The 24,629-nt window shown below is 44.0% G+C and overlaps 1 protein-coding gene across 1 annotated transcript in view; it reads left to right on the top strand.

Moving 5' to 3' along the window:
- Positions 1-11,279, top strand: part of DOK5 (docking protein 5) — a 27,908-nt gene extending 16,629 nt beyond the window's left edge. Inside the window, exons 3-8 of the mRNA XM_062504817.1 lie at positions 2,791-2,905; positions 3,006-3,125; positions 3,829-4,018; positions 7,326-7,461; positions 9,577-9,697; positions 11,215-11,279. Of these exons, the coding sequence (XP_062360801.1) occupies positions 2,791-2,905; positions 3,006-3,125; positions 3,829-4,018; positions 7,326-7,461; positions 9,577-9,697; positions 11,215-11,279 (747 nt within the window). The remainder of the gene's footprint in view (positions 1-2,790; positions 2,906-3,005; positions 3,126-3,828; positions 4,019-7,325; positions 7,462-9,576; positions 9,698-11,214) is intronic.
- The last annotated feature ends 13,350 nt before the right edge of the window (positions 11,280-24,629 follow it).

The raw sequence follows: 24,629 nt of genomic DNA, 5'->3' as shown, positions 1-24,629 counted from the left end.
TGCAAGGAGAGGTCTTTAAACCTCAACAAAATATCATTCTTGTGATTTCTCCGTCTTAGGTCTGATATTTGTGCTTAAATCCCCATGTTAGAACTAAGCTGATAAATGTTCCTGATCTCAGATAAATAAAACACACATGAATTAGGCTAACCATGAAAACACTTGTTTTTGCAAGAGCCTGGCAGGAGGAGAGCTATTTTAAAATTAAAAAAATATATTTATTAAAAAAAAAAAAAAGGGAAAAAAGCCCCAAACTTCAGCCTCAAATATTTGCAGGTGTTTGTTGCCTGGGTTCCAGGAGCGTGGGGGTGTTTGCAGGCTGCAGTGTGAATTCCAGGAGGATGTGCCAGACAGTTTGGGCCATCTGTAGTGCTGGGGGAGCAGAGGGAGGCTGCTGGGCTGGGCTGGGAGGGATGGCTGACGGCAGGAACCGACAGCAGGTATCAGAGACCCCGGTTTTTCCAGAGGGCTTCTCCCCTGGGACAGCTGGCAGCAGGAATTGCTCCTTGGATAAAGCTCTGGCTGGTGCCAGGAGCAGAATTCCAGAGTGGAGAATATCCCTGGAACTGGGGAAGCGTCTGGGGCAGCTCAGGAGATCACCAGGGGACCTGGAGGTCCTGCTCTGTGAAACGCAGCACACAAGAGCTCTCCCACGGTCAGTGCAGCACAGAGTGAGCCAGGATGTTGTAGCGAGCGTTTCTCCAATTATCAATTCCCTTTCCCCCCCTGAAGTTCAGAGCTAAAACGCAGATTCCAAAGGATTTGGTGAAATTAATGATGCAATGAACTGTTGACAGCATCTCCTTTGTGTGCTCTGTCTTCACCCTCTGCTCTGGTGTTAATTTAGAGAGAATTTTACTTTAAAAGATGAATCAATCTCCCAGAAAAGCCAGCCAGAGCTCTGTGAGAGCTGCAAAGGCAATAGATGAGAGATGAACAATCTGCAGCTTCCCTTGCAGAAATGCAGGTGTGCTCAGCCTAAATGCCAAGGTGGTTGCTGTCCTGAACTGGGAAAAACCTGATTTTATTTACCCTTGCATTCAAATCCTTTCTTGGCATCTGACAAAAATATCTTGGGTAGAAGTTGTGAGCTGCAGTCTGTGCTTGGCCTGCGTTGTCCCAGGGAATTCCTGAGTGTGAGTTCAGCACTGAGCTGGGCTCTGCTGAGCCCTGGGAATCTGCTCCCGCCACAGCATTTCCTGGAGGGGGGGGAACAAAACAAACAAAAAAAAAAAACCAAAAAACCCCAAAAACTCGTGCAAAATTAAACCAAATTATCACGTCTCGGTTCTGACACTTCACAAAATCTTCCACCTGGAGGCTGGAAAAAGCTGAGTCCCCGATCTGGCAGCTCTGCTGAAGGTTTGTGTGTTCCCCATGGGATGCTCCTTCCACTGCATCCCTCTGCTGCTGCCCGTGGAATGAGGTTCTGCACCTTGGCTCTGTTATTTGTTTTTATTTTGGGGGAGATGTTGTCCATGAGCTGCTCTTTGTTCCTTCCATCCACAGTAGGAAAAGCTTTTCCAGGGTCTTGCTTGGAGGTGTGATTAATTTAAACAGGGAATTCCTCCTCAGCCAAATTTCAGAGCATTCCTCATGGGTTGTGAGGGTGAAATGGAAGAGAAATGAATTCACTGTGTCATGTATTCACTAAAGGTGTGTACAAGGTAATACCAAATTTTATATTTTTTTAGGTGTAAAAGCTATTTTCCCAATCATCATTCAGCAACCAAACAACAGAATTCCGTGTTTCTGAATCTTTAACACTAAAACCCTTTCTGATAACGAAAACCGTGATTTTACTTTTCCTTTTTTTTTTTTTTTTTCTTTTTTCCCTCAAGTGGACCATTCTAACAAATCCTCAACTGTCCCTCAAAAACAAAATCATGTAGGGAGCAGCTTTTCAGCACTGTTTTTCCCCTGGTGCTGAAAGCTGTGTTGGAGCTGGGAGCGCTGGAGCTCCACGTGGGTGAATCCTTTAGATTTCCATGATTTCCATCTCCTCTCCTTGGCTCTGCTGCACCAGGTTGGTCTTTGGTGCCCTTCGTGTGGAAGTTGCTCAGGCTGGAGGGAGATTTGGTCCCACCTTTTTTTGTTGGTTTTTATTATTTTTTTTTATTATTTTTTTTTATTATTTTTTTTATTTCCTGGATAAAATTCCATTAGGGTGGTGTCACTTTGCAGAGCTGAGAGAACTGCAGGATGTGGCTGCTGCATGTCCCAGGGGAAGGTGGGATCTCTGTGGGATCTCTGTGGGATCTCTGTGGGATCTCTGTGGGATCTCTGTGGGATTTCTGTGGGATCTCTGTGGGATTTCTGTGGAATTTCTGTGGATTTCTGTGGGATCTCTGTGGGATTTCTGTGGGATCTCTGTGGGATCTCTGTGGGATTTCTGTGGAATTTCTGTGGATTTCTGTGGGATCTCTGTGGGATTTCTGTGGGATCTCTGTGGGATTTCTGTGGGATCTCTGTGGGATCTCTGTGGGATTTCTGTGGGATTTCTGTGGGATCTCTGTGGGATTTCTGTGGAATTTCTGTGGGATCTCTGTGGGATTTCTGTGGAATTTCTGTGGATTTCTGTGGAATTTCTGTAGAACTTCTGTGGAATTTCCGAGGTGATTCCTGCCAAGGCTGCATCTCCTCAAGAGCTGTCACAGGGATTCAGAGCCTGCTGATGCTGTCTCACCTTTTTTTGTCCCTCATTTCCCTTCTCTCCCCACCTTGCCCAGCCAAGAACGGACAGATCTCTTCCCAAGCTCCTCATTAAAACCCCAAGTTGTGCTTTTCCAGGTCACAGAGCTCAATAACGTGAAGAATATCTCGAGGCTGCCAAAAAGCACAAAGAAACACGCTGTGGGCATTTATTTCAGTGATGACACCTCCAAAACCTTTGCTTGTGACTCAGGTGGGTAGAAATGGCCGCGCTCCTTAGAAAACCTCGGAGCGTTGTTGTGAAATTATAAATACCGTGTAGCTACAGAGAGATTTTCTGGGCGTTTGTACAGAGCTCGAGGCAGATGAGTGGTGCAAGGTGCTGCAGATGGAGTGCCTGGGAACTCGGATTAATGACATTAGCCTTGGAGAGCCTGACTTGTTGGCGTCTGGAGTAGAGAGGGAGCAGAGTGGTAGGTACAGAAATACTGATTTGAATCTCTAATTGATTTTGTTTTCAAGCTTTTTAGACTGCGTGTATAGATGTTGGTAATAAAGAGGAGCGAAATGGTTTTTTCAAGCTCTCCTTGCTGTTTTGGGGGGTTGGTTTTCATTGGTTTTGGGGGTTTATTTTTTGGCTTTTGGGTTTAGTTGCTACCGGAGATAATAAATAAGTTATCTAAGAATATTTTAGAGTAGCGCCTCCCTTTCTCAGATGATTTAATTGCTCTTGGAGGTGGGAACTATTTGTTGTGTGGTTTTTTTGGTGTGATGTGAGTGGCTGAGGCTTTGTAAAGAGAATAATAAATACCAGGAATTGCATGCAAAACCTGAGCCTGTGGCTACTCCAATTCCCTGTGCAAATGAGCTCATTACCTGCACAAGCAACGGATTTATTCACACGCACAACTCTGTGAGCTGTTTGCAAATGCCAGGATTATGCTGGTGCACTTCTCCCTCTTTCTGAGTGCACTCACAAATATTTGATGCCCTTTGGGTGCGGCACTGGGTGTGGAGTTCATCGAGTTAGGGGGAATTTGTGTGGGAATGAATAGTTCTAAGTGAAAAAAAAAAAAAAAGAGCAGAAATAGAGATGGAAAATAGGAAATTCCTTGAATAACTTGCACAACGTGTGCTGGGCAGGGATTTTAGACTAACCTTTTGTTTTTCTCCCAGAGAGATTCAATGTGTATTTGATGCCATCCCCTAATTTAGATGTGCATGGGGAATGTACCTTGCAGATAACATTTGAGAATATCTGTCTTTGGGACATCCAGAATCCCAGAGTCAAACTTGTCTCTTGGCCATTAAATGCCCTGCGGCGCTACGGGCGGGACCCAGCCTGGTTCACCTTCGAGGCAGGCAGGTAAGTGGGAGATTTGTTCTTCTGTGCCTTTTTTTTGGGGTGCCTGAACCATTTCCTGAGCGTTTCTGAGGATAAGGGAGCTGAGCCTCAGCCAGAGGCCAGGCTGGATGTGTTGCGTCGAAAAAGGAGAGAATTGAAATATTGAAACAAGTGTAAAGCCCTTCAAAACAAACAAACAAACAAACAAACAAACAAAAAAAATCAAAAAATCAAAAAAACAAGCAAACAGAAAACCAAGCAAACAAACAAAATAACCCAACCAAACAAAAAAAAAAGCCAAAACAAAAAAAAAACAAACAAAAAACAACAAAAAACCAAAAAATACAAAAAAAAACCCCAAAAAACAAAAAAACCCCAAACAAACAAAAAAACCAAACCAAAACAAAAAAAAACAAAAAAAAGAAACAAAAAAAACCCCAAAACAAACAAAAAACCCACAATAAACCCACAAAAAACAAAAAAAAACACAAAAAACCAAAAACAATAATAAAACACAAAAAACAAACAAAAAACCCCCAAAAAACTAAACCAGTTAAAATACTGAAATAAATATAACCCCCACCCCAAAAAATTTAAAATATTGAAATAAATGTAACCCTCCCAAAAATACAGTTAAAATGCTGAAATAAATGTAACCCCCCCCCAAAAAAGTTAAAATACTGAAATAAATGTAACCCACCCAAAAAAACCAGTTAAAATGCTGAAATAAATGTAACCTCCCCCCAAAAAATTCCAGTTAAAATACTGAAATAAATATAACCCCCCACAAAAAAAAAACAGCTAAAATACTGAAATAAATGTAACTTCCCCCAAAAAAACCAGTTAAAATACTGAAATAAATGTAACCTCCCCCCCAAAAAATTCCAGTTAAAATACTGAAATAAATATAACCCCCCCCAAAAAAACCAGTTAAAATACTGAAATAAATGTAACTTCCCCCAAAAAAACCAGTTAAAATGCTGAAATAAATGTAAAGCCCCCCAAAAAAACCTCATTTAAAATACTGAAATAATTGTAAGCCCCCCAAAAAAAACAGTTAAAATACTGAAATAAATGTAACCCCCCAAAAAAAAACCTAATTTAAAATACTGAAATAATTGTAAGCCCCCCAAAAAACCAGTTAAAATACTGAAATAAATGTAACCCACCCAAAAAAACCAGTTAAAATGCTGAAATAAATGACTTCCCCCCAAAAAAACAGTTAAAATGCTGAAATAAATGTAAACCCCCCCAAAAAAACCCTCATTTAAAATACTGAAATAATTGTAAGCCCCCCCAAAAAAACAGTTAAAATACTGAAATAAATGTAACCCCCCCAAAAAAAACCTAATTTAAAATACTGAAATAATTGTAAGCCCCCCAAAAAAACCAGTTAAAATGCTGAAATAAATGTAACCCCCCCAAAAAAAAAACAGTTAAAATGCTGAAATAAATGTAACCCCCCCAAAAAAAACCTCATTTAAAATACTGAAATAAATGTAACCCCCCCCAAAAAAAACCTCATTTAAAATACTGAAATAATTGTAAGCCCCCCAAAAAAACCAGTTAAAATACTGAAATAAATGTAACCCCCCCAAAAAAAACCTCATTTAAAATGCTGAAATAAATATAAAGCCCCCCAAAACGCCATGAGAAGTGCTGAAATAAATAGAAACTGCGCCCAAAACCCCAATAGAACTCGTGAAACAAATAAAACCTGAATAAAAGGCCTCTTCTGCCCAGCTGAACGGCAGCAGTGCTCGGCGAGCTCGGGGGGCTGACAGTGTGCAGAATTATTACTGAATACAGCCCTACATGAACCACAATAAATACAGCCCTACATGAGATTTGGATGGAAAGATCTGGGAACTAGAGGTGGTTGAGCACAGTTCTAGAATTTGTTCCAGGTTTGGGTGCAGAGTTTTGGAGTTTTTATCAGAAGTGGAGTTGGGTGTGGAGGGCACTGGGGGCAGACTCGTTTTCCCAAAAGCGACCAAAAGAGATGAGGAGACTCCTGTTTTCCACTGATCATTTTGGCAAATGGGTTTTTGAGGAAGTTGAAAGGAATTCCTTGTTTTGGTTCTGCATTGCTCCTCCAGCTCACCTGCACCAAACTTGGAGTGAAGCTGCAGCGATACCGAACTGAACCTTCAAATCCTAACGAGGTCCTGGAGGCGTTATCTGAGATTAAAGAGTTACAGCAGAGAAAGGGAAAGAGATCACTCAGTTAATTTATTTACCTGGAAAGGGGAGAGGTGCTGAAACTTCCATCCTCCCTCCGAGTGCAGGGTTTGGAGCTCCTGGCGAGGGCTTGGAACACATTTTCCTTTAGCTGATCCTGCCTTAGCCACGGCAGGACCGTGCAGCTGGGACCCTGAGGATTTGTATTTATTGTTCCAAGGGGAAGACAAAAGTCTGCAAAACTCATTAAAAGACAAATTAATCCTTCTTGGCACAGATTCCAGATGGAGCCCAAATATTAAAAAAAAAATAAAAAAATCTGGGTCTTGTGCAGGAACTCTCCAGAGCTTTTGCACTTGTGAAGGACCAGCTGAGTCTGGAGAGAGGAGCCAGACATGGCCTGGAACAGTAAATGGCACCAGGGCTGCAAAGAAGCACGGGCAGAAATGATGCTCTTTAGTTTTTTGCCCTTTTTTTTTTTTCTTTTCTGTGTTTCCCTGTATTCTTCACACATATATCTGCAGCTCTGCAACTTGTTGCATTGGTAGCTACTTTTCCCAGTAATTTTCCCTAGGCACAAAGACAAAATAAATTGCAGAGCTCCAAGCCCTGGGGGTGCAAGGCCCTGGTGCTGTCTTGGTTCTTCCTGGGAACCAAAGTTAAGAACAATTCTTAGAGAAACTTTTCATGGACAAAATACAGCCAGTGCCAAGGGGAGACTCCAGAGAAGGGGCTTGACCTGGGGTGGGGTGGGAATTGCATCAGCACTTGTCCTCATAATTGGTGTTTTTTATTAATTATGCTAATTTCCTGAAAACTATAAAATGTACTCACTCCTGTTGGGGGGGGGAGGATGGGCTTTTGTGGACATCTTTCCATAACTGCCCCTGAATATAATAATTAAATAACTTCAAATAAAAATCCACTTGTACATTACCTCCTTACTAAAATGATCTCGAGTTTCATTTCCAGGTTGGGAAGAGGCCTGAGAGAGGTGGAAATGACTTTGTTCCCTCTTCAGCCCCCTTTGTTTCCTCACCCCTTGTGCAGGAGCACTTTTAGGGCAGCACGGGGAGGCTTTGCTGGGTCGTGGTGAGCTGGAAACTTCCACCTCCCAGCTGGATCCCCTGTGCTCTTGCCTTGGCAGGATGTGTGACACAGGAGAAGGGCTCTTCATCTTCCAGACCAGGGATGGAGAAGCCATCTACCAGAAGGTGCACTCGGCTGCCCTGGCCATAGCAGAGCAGCACGAGCGGCTGCTGCAGAGCGTCAAGAGTTCCATGGTATGGAGCTGCTGGGCTGGGCTTGGGGTTGGGATTCCACACTGGGCATCAGCCAAAATCGTGCTGCTTCAGGGGAACTATTGTTATTATTATTGTTATTATTGTTATTATTATTATTATTATTATTATTATTATTATTATTTAGTTATCATTTATTATTATCATTTGTTCTTATCATTTATTATTATAATAATAATAATTACCAATATCATTATCATTTATTGTTACTGTTTATTATTTTATCATAGTAATCATTATAATTATCATTGTCCTTCATTATTATCCTTTACTGTCATTCTCATTTCTCCTTCTCCTTCTCCTTCTCCTTCTCCTTCTCCTTCTCCTTCTCCTTCTCCTTCTCCTTCTCCTTCTCCTTCTCCTTCTCCTTCTCCTTCTCCTTCTCCTTCTCCTTCTCCTTCTCCTCCTTCTCCTTCTCCTTCTCCTTCTCCTTCTCCTTCTCCTTCTCCTTCTCCTTCTCTTCTTCTCCTTCTCTTCTTCTCCTCCTTCTCCTCCTTCTCCTCCTTCTCCTTCTCCTCCTTGTTGTTGTTGTATTAAATTCTGCTTGATTATAAATTTCAGGGCAATATGTATAACTGGGATTCCTGATCAAGGATAAAAACAAGCAGGACTCACATTCCTCTGTGTTTGTACAAAGTTATCAATAACTGTGAATGAATACAGAGAAAATCAGCTCCTGTCAGTGCAGAGTCTCATTAATTTCCTGTGATTAATCACCATCATGAGTTTGTTTGGAAGGATTTCTCATCAATCTATTTGCAAAATGTGGCTCCTGCTCAGCTTTCCATTTGCTAAGTGGTGTCTGTGCTGCAGGGATGGTTTGGGAAGAATCAGAGAGGCTCCCTGGGAAGAGCTGGACACTTGGATTCCTTCAGAAACGTTCCAAGAGCTCACCTGCAGCCAGCAGTGCTGCTGATTTGCCTTTTCCCACTGAAATATCATCTAATGCCACATTTGCTGGGTTTTACTTTTTTTCTTTCAGTTCTAGTTAATGAAGAGAGTTCTTGTTCAAAAATATCTAAATTTATCTTCAGTGGAGACAGATGGATAGATGAGACGAGTACTGAACAGTGACTAAATTAAGCAGATTAAAATTAACCTAGGCTAGGTCAGCATAACTTCACTAACATTTGTAGCCCAGCAGGGTCAGGAGTGATGGAGGAACCTGTTGAGAGAACAATTTCATTTTCAGAAAGCAGGGATTAGTTCTGAAATGACAGGGAATAGGTTCACAGGCACTTTTGAGTTTGTTGGCTTTGCATTTCTGGAATAACATCTTTAACAGATGATGTAAAATCTCCATCTTCCAAGTGCCCATAGACTCAGCAGATGCAGAGCTGCTGTAGATTTCAACAGGCAGCAGCTGCACAACCTCTAAAAAAGCTTTTCCATGAGCACCGTGTCCCTCTGTAGCAGGGTGGTGTTTGCAGCACTTAATTAGTGGTTTGTCTGAAGTTTCTTCTGTCTTCACTCACAGCCAGGAGTAAAAAACACAAAGGAGAAGAATTTTCTCGTGTTCAAGCTTGGCTGTTTATTAAATCTTATCTAAAGTACAGAAAGTTTGGCAACACCTCTGGCTACCAGATAGAATCGAGCAAAATGGAGCAAGATCCAGCTACAAGATCTCTGAAAGCTAAACAGTCTAATAAAGAATTAACACTTGCATTATTTATACTTTTGACCCAATTACCAAACTCCTGTGACCCGCAGTGCAGCACTGACTGTCCAGCCAAAAACTACTGCCTGAAATCATGAAGGAGAAGGAAGAAGACGGAAAGAGACAGCTCCCAAAAACCTCCATCTTGTCCCATACCTATTCCTATTTTATAAAAACCTCAAATTTAAAACTCTTCACCACATGAAACCCCTACACACTAAACACCAGTGATTTTAACTCCATCGCTCAATTTTGGAAGCCTTCTCCAAGGCCTCGGGTCAAAAGCAGTGTTCTCCTGGGGCTCAGTGCCAGAAACCCCAGGTGTGTGGGGTCCAACATCCCACCGCAACCCCGAAACGCGATTTCACGGAGCCCGCAGTGGCAGTTCAGGTGCTGTGCCCTGCCCAGGCTGTCCCTGACGCTGTGTCCTGTCCTTGCAGCTGCAGCTGAAGAGGAGCGAGCGGGCTCTGTCACTGGGCACCGTGGTGCCCCTGCCCCGCAGCGCCTACTGGCACCACATCACCAGGCAGCACAGCACGGGGCAGCTGCTCGGCCTGCCAGGTGAGGGGATGGACAGTGTCCAGGTGCTCTCAGGTGAGGGGATGGACAGTGCCCTGGCGCTGCCAGGTGAGGGGATGGACAGTGTCCAGGTGCTCTCAGGTGAGGGGATGGACAGTGTCCAGGTGCTGCCAGGTGAGGGGATGGACAGTGTCCAGGTGCTCTCAGGTGAGGGGATGGACAGTGTCCAGGTACTGCCAGGTGAGGGGATGGACAGTGTCCAGGTGCTGCCAGGTGAGGGGATGGACAGTGCCCTGGCGCTGCCAGGTGAGGGGATGGACAGTGTCCAGGTGCTCTCAGGTGAGGGGATGGACAGTGTCCAGGTACTGCCAGGTGAGGGGATGGACAGTGTCCAGGTGCTCTCAGGTGAGGGGATGGACAGTGTCCAGGTGCTGCCAGGTGAGGGGATGTACAGTGCCCTGGCGCTGCCAGGTGAGGGGATGGACAGTGTCCAGGTACTGCCAGGTGAGGGGATGGACAGTGTCCAGGTGCTCTCAGGTGAGGGGATGGACAGTGTCCAGGTGCTGCCAGGTGAGGGGATGGACAGTGTCCAGGTGCTCTCAGGTGAGGGGATGGACAGTGTCCAGGTGCTGCCAGGTGAGGGGATGGACAGTGCCCTGGCGCTGCCAGGTGAGCCTGCACACTGCCCTGCCACCTGCCAGGGGTGACACTGAGCCTGGGCACCACTCTGCTCAATGGGGGTGGCATCCATGGGGGTGACACTCATGGGATGTCAGTCATGGGGGTGACACTCCGTGGGTGTCACTCGTGGGGTGACACTCGTGGGGTGACACTGAGCCTGCACACTGCTCTGCTCCATGGGGGTGACACTCACAAGGTGACACTCCTGGAGGTGACACTCATGGGGGCGCTCAGACCTCGGAGGAGCTGGGCTGAAGTCAGCACCGCGGTGCTGTGTTTGTTTTCTGAATTGAAAAGCCCAAGAAAACAAACAAACAAACAAACAAACAAACAAATACACAAAAAAAACCCTTAAAGGAAATATTTTTGCTGGTTCTTTGTTTCCAACACTAGATGGGGCAGGCAGCACGTGGAAAGCTCCATGAGGAGGAGGCTGCATGGAGGGTGGAAGCAGCGCTCCCATCCCGGTCAGAGCTCAGGGCGGGGGAAGCCTGGCACAGCCTGTGCACTGACCCACTGTGCCTTGCACAGAGCCCTTTATTCAATCACTGTTCAGCATGGAGCTGTCCTGAGAGAAATAGACTGCGCTTGTTTTATATTTAGATAAATATCTTGCTTGTTAGACTGGGAGAAAAGGATCTAAAAGAGCATTTTTAAATTTTAAATGCAAGTCAGAACTTTGACCAAAAAATTCATTTGCTTTGTACAAGTTTCTCTTCTGAAGGAAGCGGTAAAGAAAATCTGCGTGGATATTTCTGAGCTGGAGCAGCAGATTAAGCAGGGTTAGATGTAATTAATTAAAATGTGTATAAATCACTGATTGGGGTGCCTGTGTTTAACTGGGGTTATTCTGTTTCTTTCCATCTGGCTCTGTGAAGATGTCTCCAGCCCAGTGAAGCTCCATCGCACGGACACTTTCCCAGCCTGCAGGTCAGAGCATTGATAAAAATCCAGGAACAACTTTACAAACTCTTTGTCCTCTGACCAACTGCCCCAGTGGATGCCAGTGGTGATGACAACCCAGGATGGAAATGCACAGAAGTTCAGGACAAAAGATTCTTGCAATACAAAGGATTTTTAAACTTTGCCAAAAGCGGAAACTCTTCTGTGGATGCTGGGAGAGGAACCAAACCACCAAACCCTCTGGTGTATCTTCTATATCTGACAGCTGGACAGAGAAGAAGTCACTCCCTAAACATTTCCCCCTGGTTTTGTATGATAGGAATGTTGTAAATATGTGAGACTGCTGCTGTAGTGTGGTTGTTTTGTCTCCTGACACTGCTCTGTCACCCTGCTTTGTGGCAATGCTTATCTTTAGTTATTCCCATTATTGTTACCCTGTTCCTGATCTCTGGAATGGTGGCCAGTTTGAAGCAGCTCTTGGATACAATTTTTCCTGGTTTGAAGACTTGATTGATTTAAAAGAGTCTCCTCTTTCCTGTATTTATTTCCATCTCTGTAAACATTGAAAATAAAAAAAAGTCACGTGCAATTTGTTGTGCAGTGTTTCTTGTCCTTCAGTTAGCACAAGCTGATTTTCTTCTAGGACAGAATCGTGGTCTGGGGCTTTGAGTTAAGAGTGACAAAAGGTAAATGTTGGATTTCCAGGTGCAGGAGTGTTGTAGGAACAGAACTGGAGGGGAGGGAAGCCAAACCTTGAGAGTGGTGCAGACAAAATGTGTTTCTGAAGGAAGCAAAATCCATCTACCATCGTTGTGGAACGTGCCCCACAGTGCAAAGGTAAGCTCAATTTCTTGTAAATAAGGATTATGTTCATTCCAGAGCTGAGCTGCTCACACAAATGGGGGATTGAAGGGCATGTTGTGACTAATAAGTCTTTCTCCTCCAGGTTTACTTCTGCTAATGCATTCTCTCCAGGGCTGGCAGCAGCTGCTGTTTTATCGTGGGTGTGCCAGTTCAGTAAATGCTTTTATTCACCTTTCACTCGTGCACTGATTGCTAGAACACAGCTATCTGTGCCCCAACGCTCCAATTACAAAGAAGACAAAAAACCAAAACACTCTAACCTTGGCCTTTAAATGAAGAGTCATTAAATCCACCTGCTCTGAGATTATTCTTGCCAGTGAAACTGCCTGGGAAGTCTGGGAAAACAGAATTCAGTTTAGTTTGAATTACTGGGTGTGGATAACGCAGGATCAGGGAGCTGCTTTGGTTTGATTTTTTGGTACCAGCACATGAAGTGATCTTATAATTGTGTTTAGTTTTCCTTTCCCTTAGAGCAGAAAAGCATCATTGATATTTAAGTAGGTGAGCAGCTCTTGAAGTTTGTGACGTGCAGCCAGGTTGGCATTAGTTTAGAAGGTGACACAGGTAAGAGGAATTCTTTGGGAGCAGTCTCTGAGCAGCTGTGGGGAGTGCACACCAACCCTGCAGCCCCAGGCACTGGGAGCAGGGCAGGATGTGAAATACTCCTTTTCCCAAGGGCAGATCCATGCTCTGCTTCCATGAACACTGATGAACCATTCTCTGGCTTTGTAGGGAATATTCTGCCCCTACCACGAGCCCTTCAGTGTTTAAAGAGAAGCTGGTTTCAAACAGAAGGCTCTCCTGATTGCTCCACACATTTACAGATGCCAGGGAAAAGTTTGTTGTGGTTGCTTTTTTGTTGCCTATGGGTTCTGTTTTTGACAATCCAAAACAATAAAGGGAATTAGGTGCTGAGGCATTCAGGGTGGCTGGTTTGTCCATGAGTGTTTTCCCAGCTTTTAAACACTCTGGGAGTTTTGCAAGTAAAAGGAGGGAGGGGTTCATCTGCTCTAAGCCATCACTAAAGTGATTTTTTTCCACAATGGTGAGATGAATTTTCAGTTTTGCAGCGGGGTTCATCTGCTCTAAGACATCACTGGTTTTTTTGTGGTTTTGTTTTTTTTTTTTTTTTTCGTGATGGTGAGATGAATTTTACATTTTGCAGCTGCAGGATCTGGGGAATAAGGGAAAAAGGGAATAGCAGGAGTCTCTGGGCGTTTCTGTCTCCTCAGGTGCGATGCCAGTGGCCGCCACGGGATGCCAGCCTTGTTCTGGCCATGGCATCCGGACAGGAAAACCCCAAAAATTGTCACACGGGCTTTACCTGTGCCCTGTGACCCCTTCCAGCATCCCTGCCGCACCATTCCCGGCGGGTTCTGGGCTGCGGGAGGAGTTCCATGTGCTCAGCTGAGGAACCCAGCAGTGCCCACATTTCCAGGCTCTATTTCCAGTCCTGCCTGGGTTTTCTCCTTCGCTCTTTGCTGCCCCTGGATCCCTGGAAGTGCCCAAGGCCAGCCTGGGGCAGTGGGAGGTGGCACTGGATGGGGTTTAGGGTCCCTTCTCACCCAAACCATCCCAGGACTGTGAGATATTTCGTTTTCCACATCCTCACGGTGGGAATGCCACCCCTGCAGTCCCCAGGGTGATCAATCCTGCAGCACAAGTCCTGCCATTTTCAGAAACAATGGGATAAGGACCCCATAAAACCACAGGGAAGGATCAGGTCCTACTGAACAAATTATGTGCTAAAGAACACATAAAAACCAGATCTAATTTTGTCTCTCGGATTTCTGGGCTGGCTTTCCCTAACTTTGTGTCCTCTACTTTTTTATTCGGCTGTGCACTTAAATCTTGACAAATGCAAGGAAGGGCCTTTTATTGTGGCTTTCATGAAATACCCATTTTCTTTGGAGCCCAGAGTGCTTGCCCTGTCCTTGGCAAGGGCTGCCGGGTGGGCAGGGTTACAGGAGAAATTGTGGGAAGCAGGACACAGCAAAGCCATGACAGGGATGTGGAATTCCTTCAATGCATCTTTTAGCTCGACATGTAGGAAGAAAAACAAAAATCTCAGTCGTAACACACCGGTTCTGCCAGGGACAACTTTTTGCACATTCAGCCAAAGGATGAAAAGCAAAGTAAGCCATGGAAATCTGCAGAGGGCCAGTAATTTAATAACACCTGTGCCTGCTGCATCAAATATTCCTGACTTTGCTCTGCAGTGAAACCATGAGAGGCAAGCAGAAGGTGTGCTGAGATACTGCTCTGGAGCCAGCAAGTTGCAGAATACCTAAAATCAGCTGCTCCTTCAATTTTTCTTGGCAGGGGAGTGTAGCTGTGGTTAAAAGAGGTGCTAAGTTGTGGCTGTAAAGAGGAAATGAAAAAATTTAAAAACCCAACATGCTGGGACAGGAGAATAAAAGCAGACAATTCTGATTCTCTGATTAACCAAGGTGAGACAGCTGTTTAAAGCTGTGCAGCTGGGCTTTAACTTGAGAATTAATTCTGAATTTGGTAACTGGATGCTCCCTGGTAAGGCCTGGTCTGTTCAGGGATTATGTTGGGACAGTTCTCACCACTCACTTGTTTTCCATTATGGAACCATTCAAATGCTTCTGGCAAGTAAAATTTGGAAGGGAGTCCCATCCTTAATCAGAAGAATAAGCCCCAGACTGCCCTGCCAATACCCACACATTTATTTTCCTGATATGCAAGGTGCAGAATTGCTTGCCCAGATATTCTTCCTGCTGCTGATCCCTTTCCTGCGAGCTACCAAGGACCGTGGCATTTGGTGAAATTCCCTGTATCCCCTCAGGGCAGGGCAGGGCAGGGCAGGGCAGGGCAGCAGGTGCTGACTCTGCCATTCTGCACCAGAGTTCTGGGACCCCAGGGGCTGCAGAGGATGGAGCTGAGGCAGAGCCCTGCTCTTACAGAGATCTTCCTCATTCCCATCAGGATTTCCCCTTTTTTCCTCTCAATTTGTTTGGGTTTGGGGTAACCTGTTCCTCTCTCTTCGGGGATGCTGGGTTGGTGAAGTGTCCTGAGAGCTCAGGATTTATTTATCGCTCCTCCCACTGAAATCCCCATTAACTTCCAGCACTTCAGCTGCCACGTTTGAATTTATTCACTCCCAGGAAAAAAAAAGTTCTTTCCCTCGCCTGTGGAGTGGGAAGGCAGTGATTAGCCATGCAATCAGGAGATGTTGATCTCCACAGAAATCCTCTCCTTTGTGACATCAGTGGGAATTATGCAGCCTTCAGCTGTATTAGTTCCACTCCTTAGGCAGGCACTGTGCAGGGACTGGGGCGAGTTCAGCAGCCAGAGGAAAAGGCTGCACGAATTCCAGTGTGCTTGGAACTGGGGCAGGAGTCTGGAGTAATTATTCCTGCAGGATTAGAGCGGGGGCAGAGTGAAGGAAGGGCCCTTGTCCTGGAGCTCTCTCACTCTGGAGAAGCTGGAGCACTGCTGCTCAAACAGGCAAACCAACAATCTGCTCCAATTTTTGGGAAGTGGATTAAAATAATAGATCTGATTGACTCCTACTTCAGTGCTGAATACCTTCACTGCTGAAGGCAGTGCTTGCTGTTCCTTGAGCTCCCTGGGAGTGAGTGCCACTTTATTTTGGGTTTATTTCTGTGTCTCTGACTTTGTGGGTGTTGGAAAAACAAAACCACAAAAGCCACTCCGATGTATTTGACTGAGCAATCATCCCAACAAAATATAAATTATTCCAGAGGGTCCATCTACATAAACACACATAAATCTACTTCTCAAATATGTGGTGGAGCCCTTCCCCTGAGGAGACTCTGGAGCTGTGCAAACGTGTAGCAGTAATTAATTCCAAGGCGGGAGGAGACTCATGCTGCATGTGAGGACTAATAAAACAACATGTGTATAACCAGGAGGTGTCTGTGGGGTAAGGGGAGCTGGGCAGGGATCTCAGTGTGATGTTTAATATCCTATCCAAAGGAAAGTGCAGGGGTTTATTTGAATGGCATTTTCTATATGGAACACCTAATTTTTTTCACAGCTCATATTTTAGACAAACAAAAACATTTTATCTCCTCTTTCCCAAGAGACCTGGCTTTATTGGTGCTGCAGAAAAAGCCATTTCTTCTTTCAGGAATTGCTGCTGAACATATTATTGAGGTTTGAGGTATTAAATATCATTGCCCTGCCTGTGTGAGCTGGAGATGAGAAGGAGTTCCTGAAAACACCTCCTGTGCCTTTCTCTGCCTTTCACCTTTTCCAGGTTCTGCCCCAGCCCTGCTGCACCCCAGCCTTTCTCTGCTGTTTGTTTTAGGCTTGGTGCTGCTGAAATCTCTAAACGATGTGCAGGTGGAGGTTTAACCCAAATCTAAAACTCCATGAACAATTTCCAGCCTGATTTACCCTGAGTCATGCACTAATTTAACTCCCAGGAAATCAGGATCTGGATCCAGTCACCGTGTGTCTGCCACCTTTGTGATGGGGAGATTTGTTAATATGGATTTTAATCCAGGGTCTTAAAAGGGGAATCAAGATCTGGGTATTTCATATGAGAATACCAAGTGGAAAAAGCCATCTGGGACACTGAGTGCAATTTCTTGCAGCGGCAGCACACGAGAACGTTTTGGCCCAGAATATCCCTCCAGACCAGGACAAACCCTGAATTTCTGCCTCCAGAACTCCTGATGTTACAAAGCTCTGCCGTGGAAATCACGGGCACAGGATGTGCTGGGAAGTGCTGTGGTTATTCCTGTTTGTCCAGGCTGGAGGAAAAAGGGAAATCCAGCATTGATTGCCAGAGATCCCCCCTTCCCTCCTGCCCCAGTGCTGCAATTTCCCTGCCATAAGTTCTTCCCAAATATCCCCAAATATCTAAATGGCTTCTTCACTCCAAATGTTTGCTTTCTGAGTCGTCCACAATTGGAACATTTCATGAGGTAAAAGCAGGACGCTTTCTGGAAACCAGTTCAGGACTGCACAACAAATTATTTCCACACAATTGCAGACTTATTGCAGGTTTCTTTCTTTCTCTTTCGAGTATAAAATCCACTGTTTCTAATAAAAAGGGGGGAAAAGCATATTTAAAAATCAGGCACGTGGTGTTTCCACCTGGCTGAGCAAATTGGAGGAGGACTGGAAAAATCTAATTTGGATTGTAAGGATGGGTGCAACAAAAGGCAGTGAAGAGCAGAGCATGGGACTTCAGGGGAGATTTGTCAGCTCTGCTTTTAGAGTGCCTGGATTTGTTGTGTGGATAAAAAGCAGACTTCATTTTCCGCTGGGGTAAATTCAATGTCTGCTCACTGAGCTCGTTTTTAAGTGGAGTAAAACAACATCTTCTGCCAGAACCTTTGAGGAGGTTTATATTTAACATTTCTATTCCTTGCTGTATGATGTGGGAATGGAGTGTGAGGTTTAAAATATCTTGCTGTCTTCCTTTCCTGAGCATCCGTGGCACTTTGCCAGCTGAAATGATCTTGAAGTCTTCTCAGTTTCAGAAACTGAAACCTGCTTGGCTGTTTTTTACCCTTTCCCTCCATGTAAAGTGTCAGAAAACAGCAAGGAGAGCACCGGGCTGGAGCTGCTGGGGAGTTTCTCAGGAAAGTCATTTAGAGAGGAGAGATCCCATGGCAGAATTCCCCTCCTGCTCCCTGAGCTGCTGGACCTGTTCAGCAGATGGTTCTGAGTTATCTGCTCTGGTTTATGCTACAAAAGCAGAGGGGAGATGGGACAGGGAAGAATATCCTGTGGTTTTTTTGCAAACGTTCACTACATTAAAGTGTTTTTTCCTCAGCACTTTACCTTCAGAGTGTGAACAGCCTCAGAAGGAAAACATCCCCTGTGCTTATAGGAGTGGAATGAAGATGATTTGGATTACACAGCTGCCTGTTTGTACTCCTAAGTTACCCATTTATTTTAAGGACAGGCTCTGGCGTGCGCTGAGCACACGTTTGCATGATGGAATGTGTTCCTGTGCTTCCCGAGGTTTCCTGGGCTCTGCAGGTATTCCTGAGCGCTGCATCCAGCGCCTGGAGCTGGATTCTGCAGCAAGAATTCCTGGAGCAGCTCCACCAGGTGATGCTGGGGAAGTTTTGGGGGGATTAGAGATGACAGAAGTTAGGATGGTGTCTTGCAAAAACCAGTTTTAGCTATTTTTGCTGTGAATCCCCGCACACAGGTGAATATTTGCCCACACCCCCTGGTCCTGTACCCCAATGGTTTAGAAATAAAGCAGAAACTCAGTGATCACCTCCACGTGCTGCTGCCCAGAGTGGGGGTTTAAAATGCAGATGTTCTGTGGCTGAAATCCTTCAAAGAAGTCGTGGTGGCTGATCAGGAACAAGTGGTGTTTGTTGGAATTTTTTGCAGACCTTGTCCTGCTTGTGTCTTTCCAAGTTTTCCTGCAGCCAGTGAGAAGAGATGATTTCAGTCTGCAGCATGGGGGACACTGGGTTCCATTGCTAATTTTCCTTTCAGAAATAGAGGAACATTAACATAGCTCAGTTAATTTGGTCTTTCCCCTCACTGAGGAATGAGAACCAGAGGAGGTAATACAGGTGTGCTCCAAGGATGTGCAGGTGCCACAATGTCATTTTTGTTGTGATTTTAGTCAAGACACGCCTGATGCGATCCTTTCACTGTAATTTTAGTGGATTTTTTTTTTTGGCTGAAATATAAATTAGCTGAGTCTGAATTATGGCCGCATTTTTCATGGCCTTTTTCTCCTCCACTGGAAAGTTTCACATGCAGTGAAGGAAAGGAAGAAAAAGAAGTGTCTTCATTTTTTTTTTCTTCACTTTGTAATTTCCTGCTCCTTCCTCAGCCTTTGCAATAACATCTCCCAGTGTCAAGCCTTGATTAATTCAATGAATTACAGCAGAACTGGAGCTGTCAGGAGGTTGCCTGTGTGTTTTGATTGATATTCAATTATTTTTCATGTAAACACCGATGATTTTAATGTCCTTATGCTCTGAAGTTATTTATGAACCAAATTTCCTGCAGGGAGAACAGGAGTTGGTGCTGCTGGGCTGTCACACACGTGGCACAGGAATGAAATGTGCTCCAACACTTGGAAATTCCCTCACCAAAAACACAGGGGACAGAAAAATTCCTTGAGTTTGTGTCCATCAGAGCCTCCTGCTGGTGCTGCCCAGGGTGGAAACCCACTCCTGACTCCAGCTTTTTTCATTCCCTCTGCTCCTCCTCAAGGGTTTGTGCATCACTCTGGTCCTGCCTGTGCTTTTGTACCTGGTCTTTGGATTTATTGATTTATTTTTAAACAAACAAACAAAAAAAAAAGAAAAAAAAAGAGAAGAAGTAAGCCCTGAGCTGATTGTGGAGTCCTGATTGCCATCACTGAGCAATTCTCAGAATAATTCCAGCACCAGCAATGATCCCACACTGACCCTTCAAGGACTCTGTGCTTTATGGGCCCTCAGTGAGCAGCCAGGTCCAGGCAATTCTTCCTTCTCCTGAAAATCCCACCCCAGGGAGAGCCTTGCAAATGTTAATTTAGCACTCGAGAATGAGGCTGAATGCTGTTCAATCTGGTGACCCATTTCCCAAGACGTCATCAAAATGTCAATTATTAATAAAATGTAAATTAATTTCTGACCTTACACTGGTAATAAGCAGCATGATCAGGAATGCACCTGCAGTGTGACTTGGGAAGAGAGCACTGGGATGTTCTGCACTGGCTGATTTTAGTTTTCTTCTTTCCTTAATGAGGTTTGTGTCAATCTTTAACGGGCTCAGGTGTTGCCAGCTTTATCATCGTTTGATGGTCAGGTTTGGTTTGGTTTGGTTTGGTTTGGTTTGGTTTGGTTTGGTTTGGTTTGGTGTGAAATAATCTATGCCAAAAAAAAAAAGCAAGGGAATTCCACAGGGCAGGACCACCACAGGGTGATTTTTTGAGAGACTTTGGCAAAGAGGAGTTCCCCGTCTTCCCAGGGAATTCCTAAAATCCCTCTGGAATCTGCGGTTGGCTTCCTTGGTTAACCCTTAAATTCATATTTCTTTATCTATAAATAGATTATTTTGCCATTTAAAAATGCTTTCTGCAGCTCTGGGATTAACCCACTGGTGCATTACATTGATTTGTTGGATATCCTGGAATTCTTAATCACCATAAACCTCGGAGGAGAGATTTTAGACTTGATTAGGAAATAAAGGAGGCTGGAGGGTTTCATTTCCAAGTAGCTTCTGACTTTTTTGTTGAAGATTTTCTTCTTTTTTTTTTTTCTTTCCCAGAACAAAGGGTGGGTGACCCCGAATAGACCCAGGGCACTGAGGAACTCAAACATCCCCAAACATCTGGGTGTCATCTGCCTCATCTGATCCTTTCCTTTCTACCCCCATACTCCATGAATTAGAAACCTGTGTACAAACGTGGATTTCATGGAGATTTAACAGCACCAGCAATGAAATGCAAACTCTTTCTTAAATGCAGCATTCTTAATGAGTGGTTTAGGAGCCATCAGCTGGAGTGGAAATCTCAGATCAAGCCCAACCTGGTGGGCACAGCAGCTCTTCTGAAGGCTGAGCTGGGAATAGGCTGGGGGAGATAAATTCCTAATTTATCCCATTAGGTTTTACAGGCAGAATTGGAGATTTGTGGGTACCTGACTCTCAGAGGGGCTTGGGTCACGCTGAGGCTGCGTTTTCACCTCCTCTCTGATTTCATTTGTTCATCTCTCAGGTGCAGGTGGCCTTTTCTGGCAATTGCTTCGTTGTCGTTCAGCTCAGAATCTGAGTTTTAAAGCTGCAAGGCAGTGAAAACCTGCAGAATGCCATCAAAATAAATGCAAATGTTTGAGAAGGGTAGCTGGGTGAAAACAGAATTCCTGAGCTGAAGATCCACAAAGCTGAACACGCCCCGGGCTGATCCATCCCCCTGACTCGGGATCAGCTCACGAATTATTCCATAGCCAGGGAATCAATAGTGTAAAAACAAGGGGAAATGTGCTGCTAACAAAAAATGGCCCCAAAAAAAGGAGCTCCCTCCCTGCAGCTGCTCAGGCACCAGGGATTTTGGGAACACTGTGATAATCCAAATGGCACCAGTTAAGCTTGTTGGGTATTTTAAACTGAATTTAGGGGTTTTTTTTGGTTTTTATTTTTCTTCTGGGGTTTGATGAGAAGGTTCCCAGACCAAGACTTGCCTGAGACAATTCACTCACTGGGGCCAAGGGGTTGCATCTGAGGCAGGAAAATGGAATTATTGCTGAAGCCAAATGAGATCTCTGGTGTGCCATAGCTATGGGCATGGTTTTAACTAGCAGACTTGCAATGTGCTATCCAGCCAAAAGGTTAAAAAATTACTGTTTAACACCAAATGTGGTTGCTGAACTCGATAGCCCAAACACTGGGATATTTCAAACAAAACCAAGGGCAGCCACAGCCTCTCTTAATTCCAGAATGTTTCCTTTCTAAACTTCCTCCTGTTGCAACTTTTGAGTGGTTTTTTTAATTTTTTTTTTTTCTCTTAAAAACACTTTAAAATATTTAGGGGCAAAGTGTTGTAGTTGAAATAAAATTGTGGGGGTTTTAATTTTATTATTTTAACTTATTATAACTTTTATTTTTTTTTTTGTCATTTCCTGCTCATTTGATGCCCAGGAAATGTGTCCCTCCGGCCACCAATTTTAATTAAGGTGCTGTTCCATTTACAGGGAACGTCACTGGAGCCAGGGATTTTATGGCTCCTGGACTGCCTTGATTTCGTGAATGGGACCAATTTATGTGAAAGTTAACTTAATCTGCAAACAAATACTCTTTAAATCAGGGCTGGGGTGACTCTCTGAGAAAAGGAGAGACCGGCTCTGTCTGTAAAGGACAAATTGGGTTTGTGCAGTGCCATAAACTCAAGGAATTTATGAATCAAGGGAGGATTTGATGGGTGGGGTAACAGTGGAAATCAGGAAGCTCTTGCTGCCAAGACAGCAGCAACGAGATCTTGAGGTGACCCCTCCTGGTTTTTAAATTCCCTGCCCACATTTTGGGGAGGGCTGAGCTGCCCTCGTTATTCCGGGAGGTGCCTGCAGACTGCACCTGCCTGGAGCAGGGGCTGGGCAGAGTTCAAGGAACAGAGCAGGGATTTATTAAAAACCCTTCCAGGGATTCCCCTCGGGCAGTGCGAGAGCCCGGCTGAGGTTACACCCAAGATGGACAATGGGTCACGAGTTTCACACTTTGATCAGTTTGGGTCCATTTCCATCTTGGGGTTCATTGTCCAACCCCAGCTCCAGGCTCTGCAGTCCCACCCTCCCAGATTCTGCCCTCAATTCTCTGCCCTTTGCACTTTTTGGGGCTGCAGCTGCAGCGGTGTCCTTGGTTCTGGGGCTGGACAAGGATTTTTCTAACTACACTGTGAGGAGAACTTGGAGCACTGTGTGTGAAATTCAGAGTTGTGCACTAATGCAGTACAGAATGTGGGAAACATGAAAGCTCACACTTGAGGCATCACCTGGAATGCCCCAAAATCAGCAAATTTGGCTCAGACCTCTTTATCCTCACCCTCTGCTGCTCTGGCAAGAACCAGCAGCAAGAACCAGCCAGACCCAGCCCAGCCTTAAGGAAAGAGTTTCCTTCGAAAGGAAATTGGGTTTCTAGGAACAAAAAATTAGAATAAAACCCCCCACCATATAAAAAGTGAGACGTTACAGGTTGTTTTATTTCCTTTACGAAGTTCCTGCTTCATGTTTTGCCTGTTTGATGTGTGCAATTTCTCCTGAGCATTTTGGAATGGATGCTTTAAGAACAGAATTTTGGGATGGATGCTTTAAGAACAGAATTTTTGGAAGGCATGCTTTAAAGAGAACAGAATTTTGGAATTAATACTTTAAGAACAGAATTTTGGGATGGATGCTTTAAAGAGAACGGAATTTTGGAATTAATACTTTAAGAACAGAATTTTGGAGTGGATACTTTAAAGAGAACCAGAGTTTTGGAGTGGATACTTTAGGGAGAACAGAATTTTGGGATGGATGCTTTAAAGAGAACGGAATTTTGGAATTAATACTTTAAGAACAGAATTTTAGAATGGATACCTTAAAGATTACAGAATTCCCAGCTTCTGCGTGGCCCAGGACTGGATGTGCTGGTGCAAGGAAAAGAAAATTTGCAATCCCCACTCAGGGCTGTCATTAAATGCAAAGGGAAATATCCAGGTGGTGTCAGCTCCCCAGGCTGCTGCAGGAAATGTCTAAAACAAATATAAGAAATGGATTAAAATCCATAAAAAATAGCAAGGAACGGTACTGGGGGGGAGAGGAGGAGATGATCAGAGGGGTGGGAATTAAAAGGAATTAAAAGGACTTGGAGCGACTGTAGATGACAGCTGGGTGGGGCTGGCTGCGTTTGCTGTCAAATCCCATTTTTCTCCCAGAAAAATGTCATTTTTCTCAGGGTTGGGTGAAATGACTCCATCCCTCTCTGAGATAAACATTTCTATTCTTGTCGTAATTATATCCCATAACGAAGGAATTCAACATTTTCTAGGAAGTTTTACTTTAATATTAATTCTTGGTACTTTTTTTTTTTTTTCTGTAATCACTCCCCTGTGTTTGCATGAGGCTCCCACGGATTTGTTAATTAGTGCTACATAAATTATTTTAATTTGATCGCATGAATTTTATTTTGAGGTTCTCTCCTGATGTGGCTTTTTGTTTACCTAAAAGCTGTAATTTAATGTTAATTCATAATTAGGCTGCTGTTAACCTTTGCCTTTTTCCTCCTCTTCGATCACATGAACTTTTTGTGATTCTCTCCTGATGTGGTTTTTTATTTACCTAAAACCTAAAATTTAATCTTAATTAAGCTGCTCTTAACCTTTGCATTTTTCATCATAATTTTCATTTAGAATAATGAAAACTTTTTCCCCCAGCAGTGAAATTCCCGATTTTCCACCTTAAAAAGTGAAGGAAATGTGGTTTTACAGAGGGGAAAAATCTTTTCACCTGGTAAGAAGCTGTGGGAGATTCACCTCCAGCTCAGACATCCAAATCTGCTCTGTGCCACTGAAACTAATTTGACAGGAACCACAGAATTTATCAAAAAATCATTTCCACACATGCAAGCAGAGTCTCAAAAAAAAAAAATTAAATTGTTATTATTGCCAGGCTTCAGGATGAGATTAAATCACATTGATTTTAGTGGAGAGATCTCTTGTTTGTAAATTTATTTATTTATTTTTAACTGAGTGAACAAGGATTTATAGTGCTGTCAAGCTGCCCCTTTTAACAGCAGGTTGTTTATTTATGAATTTGAAATCAAATCTCAGCAATAAAGCTAAAATGGAATGTTGGTACTGTGATTAAGGTGTTTATTATTCAGCTAAATTAAGGGCATCGTTAGGAGGGGGGGGGAAAAATGGATTTAAATTAAATATTGCAATAAATAGTTTTAAAAGCTTTTAGCTCAAATTTTAGTAACCACTGGTTGTCTGCCAGCAGGAATTTGCTTTTTAAACATCGGGAAATTCTTCCAAATTATTCATTTCAGGAACTTTGTTTAACAAGAAGGAAGAGGATCAGGTATTTTG

The sequence above is a fragment of the Cinclus cinclus genome, chromosome 18 (assembly GCF_963662255.1).
Source record: "Cinclus cinclus chromosome 18, bCinCin1.1, whole genome shotgun sequence".
Classification (NCBI taxonomy): Eukaryota; Metazoa; Chordata; class Aves; order Passeriformes; family Cinclidae; genus Cinclus; species Cinclus cinclus.
This window is presented reverse-complemented; position numbering and strand designations above follow the sequence as displayed.